At 34.7% G+C, this 15,058-nt stretch overlaps 1 protein-coding gene across 6 annotated transcripts in view; it reads right to left on the bottom strand.

Annotated features, from left to right (window-relative positions):
• Positions 1–15,058, bottom strand: part of CTNNA2 (catenin alpha 2) — a 1,140,635-nt gene that overhangs the window by 985,549 nt on the left and 140,028 nt on the right. For all 6 annotated transcript variants that reach the window (XR_006606450.1, XM_045079083.1, XM_004742297.3 and 3 more), the window contains exon 2: positions 11,666–11,772. Coding sequence is in view for 5 of the 6 variants with exons in the window: in XM_045079083.1 (XP_044935018.1) it covers positions 11,666–11,767 (102 nt within the window). In the remaining variant the exon portion in view is untranslated. The remainder of the gene's footprint in view (positions 1–11,665; positions 11,773–15,058) is intronic.

Raw genomic sequence — 15,058 nt, 5'->3', positions numbered from 1 at the left:
TGCTAGTTCAGGGCTCCCGAGTAAGTGCAATTCTGTCACTTTGTAGGCATGCTCACGCTTGGTAAAGTGGATTTTTTGGTCACTAGCTCAGATAAAGTTTCTATATTTTCCAAAGTAGTTTTGAGCAATTTTGTTAGCTAACCTCCCACAATTTCTTGCTTGAAATTTTGGAATTAGTATGCATAAGATTTTGTTCAATGTCCAGTTTCAAGCACATAAAAAATCATTATTCTTTTCTGAAATTAATTTTTAAATTTAGTTTTAAGTACATTTTCCCATTTAAAATAGTTGCTGTTTGCTGAAATGGGAAGTGCAAGAGGAAAAATATTTTTAAGTTTTGAGTTTGTGGCCAAACAGAATAAAACAAACAGTTACTGCGAAGTTTGAGAATTCACATGCATTAACCACTTAGTAGGGAAAATACATTTTTAGTTTAGTTTATTCATTTGAATGTTAAGGAATTTGTTTATGTCATGTTTGCATGCAGCAAATACCTGGTGTGAGCAAGAATTATGTGATGCAAACAAGAAAACGAACTAATTCCTGGCTGTACAAATATATTCAGTTCTCTTTGGCTTGCTTCTTTTCCTCATTTCTGTTTGCTTGTTTCAAGTTTTTATTTAAATTCTAGTTAGTTAGCATACACTGTAATACTGGTTTTAGGAGGAGAATTTAATGACTCATCACTTACATACAACACCCAGTGTTCATCACAAGTGCCCTCCTTAAGCCCCATCAACTATTTAACTCACCGCCACCCCCCCGCCACACACACACATACCTCCCCTCCAGCAACTTTAGCTTGGAATCTATAGTCAAGAGTTCACCCCTTACCCACCTTCAATTTAATCCTTTACTCTCTTCCCATTTTACTCTATCAATTCTCTATGGTTGATGTACTAGCAACTTGCCAATTCAATATTTTCAGTCCATATTTACCTTAGGAGCAGCAGACTTATTTAGTCTAATTCAAGCAAGGCCTTTTATTATGTGGTCTAAGTCTCTCTTTTTTTGTCTATAAAATGGAGAAAATAAAATTGACTTCACCAAGTTGACCCAAGGAGTAATGAAAACTCCTAGAAATATCTCAGATACTTTCAGATACATAGTTACTACTCAAGAAATATTAGGATTTCTCCTCCTTTTCTTATTAGAGGCTCTGGATTATCTATGGTTAGTTCTGTGCTAATGGAGAAGAGCTCCAACTAAAACAAGAGCAGTTAAAAACTGTCCAAAGAAATGACAAAACTCTAGGGGAAGTAATTTAGGAAATTTAGTTCAGCAACTTATCCATCCCTACAAGCAGGCCACAAGAAATCAGGATTGGTGAGTTTAATGAAGCGTGAGGGAAACCCTCTAAAACGCCCTTTCTCATGGAGAACAATAAATTAATAAACTGAGGTAGCATGTAGAGCACTCATTTCATAGCAACTTAGGACTTCTCTTTTATCCTCTACTAAATCCAATTTGTCTTATTAGCATTCATAAAATAATCACTGTATTTAAGTCAGAGATTATTGAAAGGGAATATTTTGATAGAAGAGAAGTTAGTTGCATCATTGTTAATATAGTTGGCCTGTATTCTAAAACCATATTAGATCATACTCCTTAACTTTTGTTGTCCTATGTTAATAAGAAGGAAATGGAGGCAGATGTTTTGTGTTAACTGTGACTACATTTATGCTAAACAAGGGGAAATGATGCCACGGTGCACTCAATAATTCTGATTTTCTGTAGTTGATTCTAAAGGTAGGGGGAGAATTGACACATCACATGGTACATGGTAGTGAGTGTTTGCCAAACACAAAAGACCCAGAGCTAGAGTAGTCACATAATCATTAATATCACATGCAATGATGTAACATCATCCATCAAATTAATGTTAATTTCAGGTTTTGTTTTTGTGGTTTTGGTACTTATTTTATAACTTTCTTTATGAATACACATATGTGCATACATAAGTCTATATTCATCCTACTTCAGGTCAGGATTTGGAAAAATTTGTCTTGTTTTGTTTGTTTGTTTGTTTGCTTGTTTAAAAGGGCTCCATACATTACTTAAGTTTCAAAACATGGCCAACACAGCTGGCCGTAAAACAAAAAGAGCATCATTCCCATCTGGTAGCAGACATCAAAATTTTGAACATAATCCCAAAACAGAAATTAATCTAACCCCACACAATATACTAGTCAATTAAACTCTTATTTCAGAAGTGGCAAACACAATAACTACCAAGCAATTTACCATAAAAACTCAATTTGAACAACTATTTCCAATATAATAACTAAATAAGGTATATGTAGCTACTGTAAAATAAAACAGAATAAAACAAAACAAAAATGCAACATTAAAAAAAAGTTAATATTAGGGGATAAAACAATATTTGCAAAACAATAAAATACTTTATAATCTTTCAATTAAATATTTATATATGTGATAAGTAAGCTTCTAAATCATAACATTATTTCTTTGCAAATCCTATTTTTAATATAAAATAAAGAGATTTTTAAAATAAAATTTTTGGTATTTTATGTAGTTCATTCACACACAGAAACTTCTACTTTTTTTAAAGATTTTATTTATTTATTTGACAGAGATCACAAGTAGGCAGAGAGGCAGGCAGAGAGAGAGGAGGAAGCAGGCTCCCCGCTGAGCAGAGAGCCTGATGTGCTCGATCCAAGGACCCTGGGATAGTGACCTGAGCTGAGGGCAGAGGCTTTAACCCTCTGAGCCACCTAGTTGCCCCAGAAACTTCTATTAAAGACAGATAAGCTACAACATTTTTTCAGACAAGGAAAATAGCATTCAAAAATTAAAATGGGATTGGTATGAAAATATTAAACAATAAAAATAGGAAAATACTTGGAAACAGAATAATCAAGCTATATATAACATTGATCAAAGAAATAAACCAGTTTAAAGGAATTCAAAGCTTTTGCTTTTAGCACATCCTTTACTTTTTATACAATTTAAACTCTTTGACAAAGGTATACAATTTATTGTAATATTGTAGTGTCACCATGGAAACCACCCAACTATGTTAATATTTGAACCTCATGAATAAACCATGAATTAAGGTAGTTCTCAATAATGATATGCTCCAGACAGATGGGTATCATGAGACCTCATTTTATGCTTTCATTCTTCTGGTAGATTCATACAGAAAATACTCTATCTTAAAAACTATGTAAGACAGACTATGGGATAACATAAGAGGCACGCTCTGGCTTAAGTCTTAGAAGTTACTTCAATTTTTAGTAACAGTTTATTTCTAGAATAATTCTCAGTTTATTTCTAGAATAATTTCTAGAATAATTTCCCCTGATTTTAAATTTAAATCTCATGATTTCCTAATTTTAAATGCACCAAGGAAATTAATTATAGTTGTGAGTTACACAGATGACTCCTTTAAGAAGATTAATATATTAAAAAAAGAAAATCAAGGTTTTTTTTTAAATTTAACAATATTCTTAAGTATATGAAGTTCTAATTATTTAGCTTTTAAAATAGTTAATTTTTGAGGACAATTTTAAAGGACCTAGTTATAGAAGTCACCAGAGCCTAACCTAAAAGAGGCCCATAGACACTACTCAAAATAATACTGGAAATGATTAAAGAAAGGTTCTCTTCTTAGGAGGGTCTTTCCCCATTACACCTATTTAGAACAGCTCATTAAACATCAATGGTATTCTTTTTTCCAAATGCTTATTGTTGTTTAAGTTGCAGATCCATCTTTCTAAAAGGAAATAAGGGACTAAATTTCAGCAAATTCCATTCTATCCTATTGTGATAGACTGAGTTTCATTAGATTGCTTAAACTGAATTCCCAGTAACTTTAGAAGGTCCTGCTTAAGTAATCTTTGAGTAAATATAACAGACAATTTATTTTTTTCTAAATCTGCATTAAAATATTTTTCTAAAGAAAATATCTAATGAATCCCTATTTTACACATGGCACCCGTTCTCTAATAACTGGAAAGCCATTACTACCAGGTAATGAAGAACACAGCATTAGGAGCAAACTTGTATCAGGATAACATCAGATACTTCATCAATCACTTTAATGCACCATTTCATGTATCGCTTCAATAATCCTATTGGTTACAAATTATTATCTATAATTTACATTTGGTGACACATTAAGTAACATGTTCAAGTTATCACTGTGGATGCTGTACTTAAAATCAAACCTCCTTGATTCAAAGCTTGTGCATACATAACCTCTACTTCAATGGCATAAAAATAATTACAAATTTTCACATGAAATTAATTATAAGATTAATTTTCATTCTATATAGGAAAAGTAATTGTCCTTATATATTTTTTCAGTTAAAAAGAGAATATTTTCCTGTTTTGATTTCTAGCTGCTTAGAACAAATGGAAACTTTATTTTTTAAATATTTATCTTCTATCTAGCCACGTAACCCCATTCTAATATTGATTTTTTATTACAATATCAGAAAAAGTGTTTTCTATGTCCTATTCCTATGTTTGCATGGTACATTCCTTTATTTTAAAAGTTTGACCCCATTTCTATTTAGACTTTTTAGTAGAAATAAGTGTAAAGTTCTATCAAATGTCTTTTTTTTAAAAATACTACACACTCTTTACTGTTTTCCCTTTGGTAACATTTTTTTCAAAACTGTGACACAAAATCACATTGGTTCGATCCAGATGCATAACATTTTCATCACTACAAGAATCTCTCATGGTACCTTTTTTCTAGCCATACCCACCTCCATTCCACCCTCACTCTGTCCTTAACTATAACCTTTTCTCCACTTCTATAATTTTGGTATTTCAAAGCTGATACATAAATGGAATCATATAGTATATAATCTTATGTGATTAGCTTTTTTTTCCTCTGGAGAGTCATCCAAGTTTTTGCATATATCAATAGTTGCTCGTTTTTATTGCTAAGCTATACTCTCAAATGCTTTTTAGCATCTAATGGTTTAATCAATTGAGCTACTGAAATATTTTTATTTATTTCCTCACAGTAGGCTATCATTATATTTCTGAAAAACTTCCTATTTTGTTACATGTATGCTGATCTTTGAACATACTGCTGGATGGTACTTGCTATATTTTATGAATTTTTGTTTTTTGTTTTTTGGTGTTTTTTGTTGCATTTAAACTCAGAAATGATATAGAACCATCATTGTCTTTTTGTAAAAAAAATGCTATTTTAATATCTTGAATTTTTAATAATAAAATTATGATTCTTGAAAAATGATCAAGGAGTTGTTTATCTTTTTCAATAGTTGGAATGGTAGTTTAAATAACATTGTGATTATCAGTTCTTTAAATGTCTAATAATATTTAGATATGCATCCATCTGTTCTGATGTTTTTTGATAACAGATCTTTAAATAGCCTACCAATATTTATATGCCTCATTCCAGTTTTCCAGTTCCTTCTGGAAATACTGTGGTAATTTAAAGTTTTCTAGAAACTTATTCCCTTCCTTTCCTGTAGGTTTGCACGTTTCATCAGAGTAAAGTTGCATATAATAGTCTACTATTGCTTCTTTTAACCTCTCTGTTCCTGGAGTTATTTATGCTTTCTCATTCAAAATCCTGTACATTTTTCTTTATATCTTTTCCATAATTTGTGTGTTGAAGGACTTTTATTGGCCATTTCAAAGAAGAATCAAATTTTGAATTTAGTTAACTACTTTAACCTTTGTATTCTATTCTACTGATCCCAGTTTCCATTGTTAATTAAATTCTGTTCTAGATTCTTTAGATGTTCTTCTTCTAATTTCTTAAGATGAACCCCTTAGTTTATTTTTTTATGTTAATAAAAAAGGCATTTAAAGCTAACATTTTGTACCGAGCACAGCTTTTATTGGGTGTGTATATTTTGTTAGGAAGACATCATCTTTTTCATTAACTCATATATACTTTGCATTTCCCTTTGGTTCTAAGAGTTATCTAAGAGTGTTTCTTAATTTCTAATGTGTTATTTTTTTAGTTTTCCAATAAAATTGCCTAATCAAGTATTTTAGCTTTCTAATAAAACTTAGTATCACAGGATGCAGCCTATTAAAAATTTTTACTTTTGGGGCACCTGGGTGGCTCAGTGGGTTAAGCCTCTGCCTTCGGCTCAGGTCATGGTCTCAGGGTCCTGGGATCAAGCTCCGCATTGGGCTCTCTGCTCAGCGGGGAGCCTGCTTCCCCCCCTCTCTCTGCCTGCTGCTCTGCCTACTTGTGATCTCTGTCTGTCAAATAAATGAATAAAATCTTTAAAAAAAATTACCTTTTGGAATTTATAAAAAATTTGGGCACCTTGTTCAAGGACTAAACTTTCTAAGATAAATCCTTTCTCATTTGAAATTTCATGATTTCCATAATATAAAGATTCTCCAAAAAGGATCTTGCCATCTCAACATTATAAGATAATATTCCACCTCATATATATTATGATCAAAATAAAATAGTTTTGTTGGACACTTTATTTATCAATAATAAATTCCTAATGTGATTTTTCTTATAATAGTGAATGAATTTGACAAAGAATGCTTAATTTCTGATATTTATTTCATTACTTATCTATTGCTATCAGAAAAAACTAAGATGGGTATGAGCACACTACACCACTGAATGCCATTATAAACTTTATTCAACTTATAAAGGGGTGTGTGTATGTGTGTGTGTATGTGTGTGTGTGACACAAATTGGGCCTTGATTTAGTTTTCTTTCTCAGTTCTACCTTTTTAAAAAAATGTTGCACAGGAGTTTATGTCCAGTATTTTCTTATCTCTCCTTTCTGATTCATAACCTTCAAAGGTCAACAATCATATCAGTCCTATCATTAAGGTTTTATTCTAGGTGGAGGGAATGCTTAGATTTCATAGCAGAGCTATAAAATTAGAGGAAATAATAGAGATGCTTGTCTAAAAAGTCACATTTCTGAAAGAATCTCTCTCTAAGTCAGGGTAGGAAAACCAAAAAGAAAGATAAGCCATAGAGATACGAGAAGATATTAAAGGGCTGCCAAGACTCATTAGAGTGCTAAGTCACTATGTGAAATTCAAGGAGAGTTTTACATATTCTACTATAGTAAATGAACAAATACGAATTAGACATTTATTTGTCCTAACCTTTTTTTTAAGATTTTTATTCATTTATTTGACAGAGAGAGAGAAGTCACAAGGAGGCAGAGAGACTGGCAGAGAGAGAAGGGAAGCAGGCTCCCCACTGAGTAGAGAGCCCCACACAGGACTTGATCCCAGGACCCTGGGATCATGACCTGAGCTGAAGGCAGAGGCTTAACCCACTGAGCCACCCAGGCAATGTTTTTAATGTATTGCTTTTATCTGACAGAATTTACTTACCTAGACTGAAAGATATGGAAAAAAAATAATTTTTTAAAATATTTTATTTATTTATTTGACAGAGATCACAAGTAGGCAGAGAGCAGGCAAGGGTAGGGGTAAGCAGGCTCCCTGCTGAGCAGAGAGCCCAAGGTAGAGCTCGATCCCAGGACCCTGAGATCATGACCTGAGCCAAAGACAGAGGTTAAACCACTGAGCCACCCAGGCAGCCCCTGGTATGCTATTCTTTAGAGAAATGAAATATAGAGTGAAATAGAAATACATAAAAATTTTAGGAAATAAAAATTAGATTATGTGTAATATTTTGTTTTCCTATGCCAGATTCATTTATATCTTTCTCCTTGACTTATACAGTGTTAGGTAATGGCTAACACAAGCCTGAATATATAGCCACCAAAACCAGAAAAATGAAAACTATATTTAATCAACATTTACTTTATACCAGTTATTGTATTTTAATTATTGTGCTTCATTTAATCTGTAAGATAAGGATTAAATATATTGATATGTAACCTGAAGGCAAAATTCTGAGGCTAGAAAAAGGCATTCTGCTTTTAAGTAGGCTGAAGGAACTACATTTCAGACCATACTGACCTGACTCCAAAGTATCTCCTAAGCCAGTCTTTCTCATGCTTTCTATGATAAAAAGCCATATTTTTGTTATTCATTCTTGTTATTCATATTTTTGTATATAATACCTCATAAATCAAAGCCCTATAAAATACAACAAAATGAATGATTCAAAAATTTAAAGACAAAAAACATAAGTCTAAAAAATAAGTCTACAATTATTCAATTCAACAGACAAAATTATCCTATAAAATAGTCATAAAAATTTAAAAGCGCTTACTCTCCATTTCTGTGCTTATTGCAGACCAATAACAAACAATTCATGCATAGACCTTAGTCTACAGTCTATAATCTGAGTAGCCAACATCTTCCCATATCTAAGCACCTATCAGTACTAAGTGTTTCTTGAAGAAATTTTCATGGAGCTAACAAAAATCATGATTAACTGAAAAATGTACATAAATCTAATGAAATGGTTTAACAATTACTAACAAAGATACCCATTTCCTACATCTGAAAACTTGTGAGTATGTTATCTTCAGAAACAAAGGGACTTTGCGGATGTGATTAGTTTAAAGATCTCAAGAGGGAGAGATTATCTTAGAATATCTGGGTGGTTCCAATGTCATCACAAGGAACCTCATTAGAGAGAAGTCGGAGAGTCAGAGGAGAAGGTAAGATGGTATAAGCTGATGTCAGAGGAACAGTTGAAAGTGGAATGCTGCCGGCTTTATAGAAGGATGAAACCCCCACAACCAAGAAATGCAGGTACCCACCGTATACTGAAAAAGGAAAGGAATGTCCTCCTTACAGAACACAGCCTACCACACTTTGATTCTTAGTTCTGACCTCTGAAACTACAGAATAGTAAGTCTGTGTTTCTTTGACCTACTCAGGTTGTAGCAATTTGTTATAGTGGCAATTGGAAACATACATTCTAGGGAGTAGGGTGCTGCTATTACAAACATCTAAAAAAGTGGAAGTGCTTTGGAATTGATAATGGACAGATATTAGAAAAATTTAAAGAATGTTAATAGAGAAATCCAATGGCCTTGCACTGACTCTTAGTTAAAACAGGGATAGTAAAGGCCTTGCTTGCAAGGACTCAGAAGGAAGCGAGGAGCATGTTAGAGAAAGCCTCTCTCATCTGAGAGGATATCTAAATCATTATAAGAAGACTGAAATAACACAGATGTTAAAGGAGATGCTGGAGAAGGCTCAGAAAAAAAAATGAATGTGCTATTGGGAAATGCAAGAGAGAGTGAATGAAAGCTTGGACGAATTGTATCTTAACAATTATATGGAAATCAGAATTGTACAGGATGAACCTAGATATTTAGTCAAGGAGTTTTCCAAGCACGGTGTGGAAGGAGTGCCCTGGTTTCTTCTCCCTGCTTGTAGTAAAATGTGAGAAGAAAGAAAGAAATTGAGAGAACTGTTAAAAGAACCAGGACTTGATGATTTGGAAAATTCTCAGCCTATGTAAATTGCAAAAGGCACTAAAATTAGAAAACTCACTCTCAGAAAGCATGCTCTGGAGAGAAAGCCAATTGTTGAGTCTAGATAACCTTTGGTTTGTGCCTTGGAAGGACTGAAAGCTCAGAGTTATCAGTCACACAAATTGCTTCTCTGAAGAGATTAGGCATGTGATTCATGGATGGCTTTGACCATTTCAGCAGAGGCCCAAAATAGAGATGGGATTATCTGGGAATATTCTGTAAAGTAGCCCCTTTTCTAATACAGTGAATCCCAGAGAAACACAGGGGAGAACCGCAAGGGGCGCCTGGCAGGCTCAGTCAGTTAAGCGTCTTTCTTCAGTTGAGGTCATGATTCCAGGATCCTGGGATGGAGCCCTGTGTCAGGGCCTGCTTCTCCCTCACCTTCCCACATGTGTTTTCTCTCACTATCTCTGCATCTGTCTGTCTGTCTGTCTGTCTCTCTCTCTCTCTCAAATAAATGAACAAAATCTTAAAATTTAAAAAAAAGAAGAAGAAGAAGAATGTTTATCAGTAGAAACACTGCCAGTTGTTCCCAAACTTTCAAGTCTAAGGAAATTTGCCCAGCTGGATTTCTAAATTGCTTGAAGCTGATAATCCTTTTTTTTTTTTCCACTTTTTCCCTTTTGTAGTGGGACTACCTATACCTATTTTGTTTTTCCTGTGCATCTTATCCCAATGCATTTTGGGAATATATATCTATAGATATATAGTCATATATATATATACACACATGTGTGCGTATATATGTGTGTTTGTGTGTGTGTGTCTATATATATATTATATATATATATATTATATATATAGTTTTCTAGTTTCACAGGTAACAGAGAGGAATTTTGTTCAAGAATGGACTATAATCAGAGCCCTACCCACACCTACTTTAGATGATTTAGATGACAAGATTTGGAATTCTTAAGCTGATGAAATTTTCATGAGATTTTGGACTTGAAATTATTCTATAATAGGTTGAGGTGTTGAAGAATCTCAGGATGTGGTAAATGTGTTTTCCACATAGAAAGGATGTGAATTTGGGGGTGGGCAGAGGGCAGATTATGCTGAGCTGAATAATGACCCCCAAAGATGTCCATGTCCTAATCCCTGGAAACTGTGACTATGTTATCTTAAATGACTATTATTTGGTTAAGGATCTTGAGATTATCTTGGAGTATTTCAGTGGGCCCAATGTAATCAGAAAATCCTTTCAAGAAGGAGGTATGAGGAGATGTTAGGACAGAAGCAGAAGTCAGAGTCAGAGATTTGAAGATGTTGCATTGCTGGCTTTGAATATGGAGGAAGAGGCAAGAGAAGACAAACAGACTTCAGAAGATGCAAAAGACAAGGAAGGGCATGCACTTTCTGCCAGAGCCTCTACAAGGAATGCAGCTCTGCCAACACCTTGACTTTAGGATTTCTGACCTCCAGAACCATAAAATAATAAATTTGTGATGTGATTAGATATTTAGTCAAGGAGTTTTGCAAGCAAGGCCTTTACTATCCCTGTTTTAACTAAGTGGTAATTTATTACAGCAGCTCTAGAAAACCAGTATGGAAAAAACAATAGTTGAATTTAAATTTAAAAAATAATAATAACGAAAAAAAGAAACAAAAATAAACTTTGACTTAATTTGGCATAAAATTTTCCTAAAAATATACCATAAAAATCTTTAGTTTTCACATTCCATGTATTTCTAAGTTTAATATAGCAAAGAACATGCTTCATAAGATACTAAAACTTAACATTTAAAACTTAAATTCTGAGAATTTGTTTTCTATTGACAGTCACCTGCAGAGATGTGGCAAATGTGACAACAAAAACAATTGACCATTTCATTTTTCTAACATGATAAATTTTCCATTGTCAACTAAAGAAAAGTCATATACTTTGCTCTTAAATAGTCAATACGGCTCTTCCCAACTGTGCATGAGCCTCTGAAAGTGAGCTAGGAATGGCTTATTTAAACTTTTAATTCATTACTATGAAACACAGACCCTTCACCAATGCCCCCTCTTTAATTAATTTCATCAACCTAATTTCAAAAAAAATTCTATCGTAAGGTTTTGTTTTTTTTTTTTAAGGCACTTCAAATGTTATTGGGCAATAAAACTGTCCATAGTTCAGGCAGTAACATATCTTCAGTATTTAGCATTATGGCAGGATGTATAATTTACTCTTAAAGATTTCTAAGCTTTTGAAGAGTCATGACATAATCATGACAGAAACATATCCAAGCAACAAAGTGTTACAGATCGTCTCTTACCTGTGTAACAAGTGGCTCCAAAAGCCTCTCCACCGTTAGTGTCCGGATTTCCAAACTTTTGGGGTCCCATTTTAAAATGATAGGTGAAGTCGCCGAAGTCATGCTCCCTATAGAAACACACATTATTGGTAAGAAGTAGTGATTACTGAAATAATTGGTTAGCTCGGGGATTCAAAACAAATAAATCACCAAAATTCAGAACATAACTGAAGATGATATATCTTGTCAAAACCCATCAAATTAAAGATGGGAACTCTGAACCAGAACTATGTGAGGCAGTGATTTTTGGAATCGCATTAAAAACTGGGAGCTCCTGAGGTCACCTGTATATGTTAGACAAACGACTAGGACTCAAATGGCATGGAAATAGTTTCCTCATTCAATGTTTAGTGCATACGTCCATCTGCCAAATGTGGAGAAAGAGCTGGATCTTAACCCTGAGCAGTTTATAGTTTTAAGGTAGTGAGACCCAAGGTAGGCAACAATTGTGCCTCCGTGTGACCCATTCTGTGACCGAGGAATGCAGAGGGCTATGGAAAAACTGAGAAAGGACACAAATCCTCAGTCTGGGAGACCAACCAAGGTTTCCAGGAAGCACAATAAATCCACCACGATCACCATATGAGGGACTTTTATCACAACAAAACCCTACTTGGTTTTCTTCCCATCATAACTGACCACTGAGGATATTACACTCCTTGTGGCAGCTGAGTTTCATTCTCTTAAACAGGAAGGACACTTTGCAAACTGAGTGGTGATGGTTCTGAAAATTAGCTTGCTGCTATTTACATGCTCTCTGATTACTCACTGCATTTACATTCTTGTCCCATAAAATTAGTGTCTGATAAGGTTATTTATCTCATTCTAAAGTAATCCTCTCCTACCTAAGAACCACTGATGTGCGGGTAGCAGCCTCCCACATATCAAGCACAAAATATGGCCTGGGCTTGAATAAATTATACGTTCTATCAGGGGTGTATTGCTCAGTGAGAAATTGACTGCTCTTTGCTGAATATATTTTGACAACTAACCACTGGACAAGCAACCTTAGAATGTACAAACTAAATCTGAATCATTTGCTTTAATACCACTATAAATCAAACTGTTCATAGCCATTCTCTTCTTTTAAATCAATGTCCCCACTCCATTCCATCCTTATAAATCAATGTAGATGATTATTTTTATTAGAATTAACAGTACAAAGAAGGTCTGGTCTGTCACAATAGGCACATGCCTCTTTACTGCACTGCTACAGCAAATACACCCAACAAATCTGCTTTGGAGAAAAAAAAAAAAAAAGGCGAAGACACAGCGCGCTGGTATTTTACCTCTCTCCAAATGCCATGTTTTAAATAAACCGAGCACAGAGATCCAACCATATAGACAGATTTAGATTTGTGTTCCTTCACAACAATAGTTGGCACAGATAAGCTGCCGGTCCTCCAAAAACCTAAAAACGCTTTACACATTCCCATTCACACTACCAACTGCCAAATGGTAGGTCTGACATGCATGGAATTCTGCTGCTGGGCAGCACATCTTCTCGTGCTATGGAAGGATGAAAATGCCAGGTGCGTTCTGCACGCAGGCGATACCACTGTCTCTGCTGAGGCCACATCTACCTGAGTCATCTTGGTCCAGTACCTATGACACAGTTATTACAAATTTCTGGGTGAGGTTCTCTGAAAGCCTTTTTCAAGCTTTGCTACTCAATAGTGAGTAGCAAAATAAATGATGATATAGAGGGAAGCCCTGTAGGGAAGTTGGATAACTAGCAGCAAAGTCATTTTAACACAACAGAGAAAGGCACTAAGTGAGACTGTGTAGCAAATCACCATTGTTATATGAACATGCTTGTGCATATAAGCTGGGGGACCAAGGAAAGCACATTAAATCTTTTATGGATTTTCCAATGCAAAACAATAAAGAAATGACATTCAAAATATGCTGAGGTGAGAAACAGAAATGCTAGGACAATCACATCAGAGACAGTAACATGCATCAGGCAGAAATGGGAGAAATGAACAAAGACCTCAAGCCAAGAAGCAGAGTTAGAGCCTTGAGTCCTGAAGGTTGCATAGCCCTTATAAATCTAGTCATGAAGGGAAATGAACTGCTGGACAAAACACTTGACTTAATTCATTCTTTGGGGGATTAATCTTTTCAGCCACTTTGACACAGGTAAGATACAAAAGCAAAAGGCAAGGAAAATTTATATGGTATTAATTTGTTGAAGAGGAAAACCCAGTTACAGAAATTTTCAATGGTCTATTTCCAGCCATTAAGTTCTTGATATGGTTTGGAACGAAACTAGGAATTCTGCTTCTACCCTATAATATTTTCATAATTTGGTTTAATATCCAAATTAGCTAAAGGACCAAGCATGAGGGATAAGTACTGCAAAATCTCTAGCTCATAACACAGGACGTTGATATGTAAGATTCTCATTGCATGTCCACAATAGCCAAACTATGGAAAGAACCTAGATGTCCATCAACAGATGAATGGATAAGAAGATGTGGTATATATATATACAATGAAATACTAAGCAGTCATCAAATGAAATAAAATCTTGCCATTTATGACGTCGTGGATGGAATTAGAGGGTATTATGCTTAGCGAAATAAGTCAATCAGTGAAAGACAACTAACATATGATCTCCTTGATATGAGGAAGTGGAGATGCAACGTGGGGGGTTTGGGGGGCAGGAAAAGATTAAGTGAAACAAGATGGGATCGGGAGGGAGACAAACCATAAATGACTCTTAATCTCACAAAACAAACTGAGGGTTGCTGGGGGAAGGGGGTTTGGGAGAGGGTGATGGGGTTATAGACATTGGGGAGGGTATGTGCTATGGTGATTGCTGTGAAGTGTGTAAACCTGGCGATTCACAGACCTGTAACTCTGGGGCTAATAATATGTTTTATGTTTATAAAAAAATTTAAAAATTATAAATGTAAAAAGAAAATTCCCATTGCATTGCCACTGAGGAGCATCCTAGATTCAAGCTAGCTACTGAGCATGAGGTAGAAGAAGGTAAGAAACTCCTTTGGCTGCACTACCTGAGCTGGTATAATCCTTACAATCCATTGTGTCTGGGAGAAGAGTTTATATCCTTCTGTTTAGGGCACACACTTGACTGCTTTCTACCATATGTACTAGAACTTGTATTAGAAATATTTTCCACATCAAAGCCCTTAGATTACATAAACAAGAAGAAAATGATTGTATTTTACATTAATGATCATAATGTTAGTCTTCTAGATTCAACTACTGATGATCTTCCCCTTCAGGGCTAGTAAGGACAGATGATGGCAAAGAAGAGAAAAATAGTCATATACCCTCTAGAGCACAGGATTAGGGCAACTGCAGTCAGGTGAAATGACAGTGTGT

The sequence above is a fragment of the Mustela putorius genome, unplaced genomic scaffold (assembly GCF_011764305.1).
Source record: "Mustela putorius furo isolate JIRA1106 unplaced genomic scaffold, ASM1176430v1.1 tig00000281_pilon_pilon_pilon, whole genome shotgun sequence".
In the NCBI taxonomy this organism is placed as follows: domain Eukaryota; kingdom Metazoa; phylum Chordata; class Mammalia; order Carnivora; family Mustelidae; genus Mustela; species Mustela putorius.
This window is presented reverse-complemented; position numbering and strand designations above follow the sequence as displayed.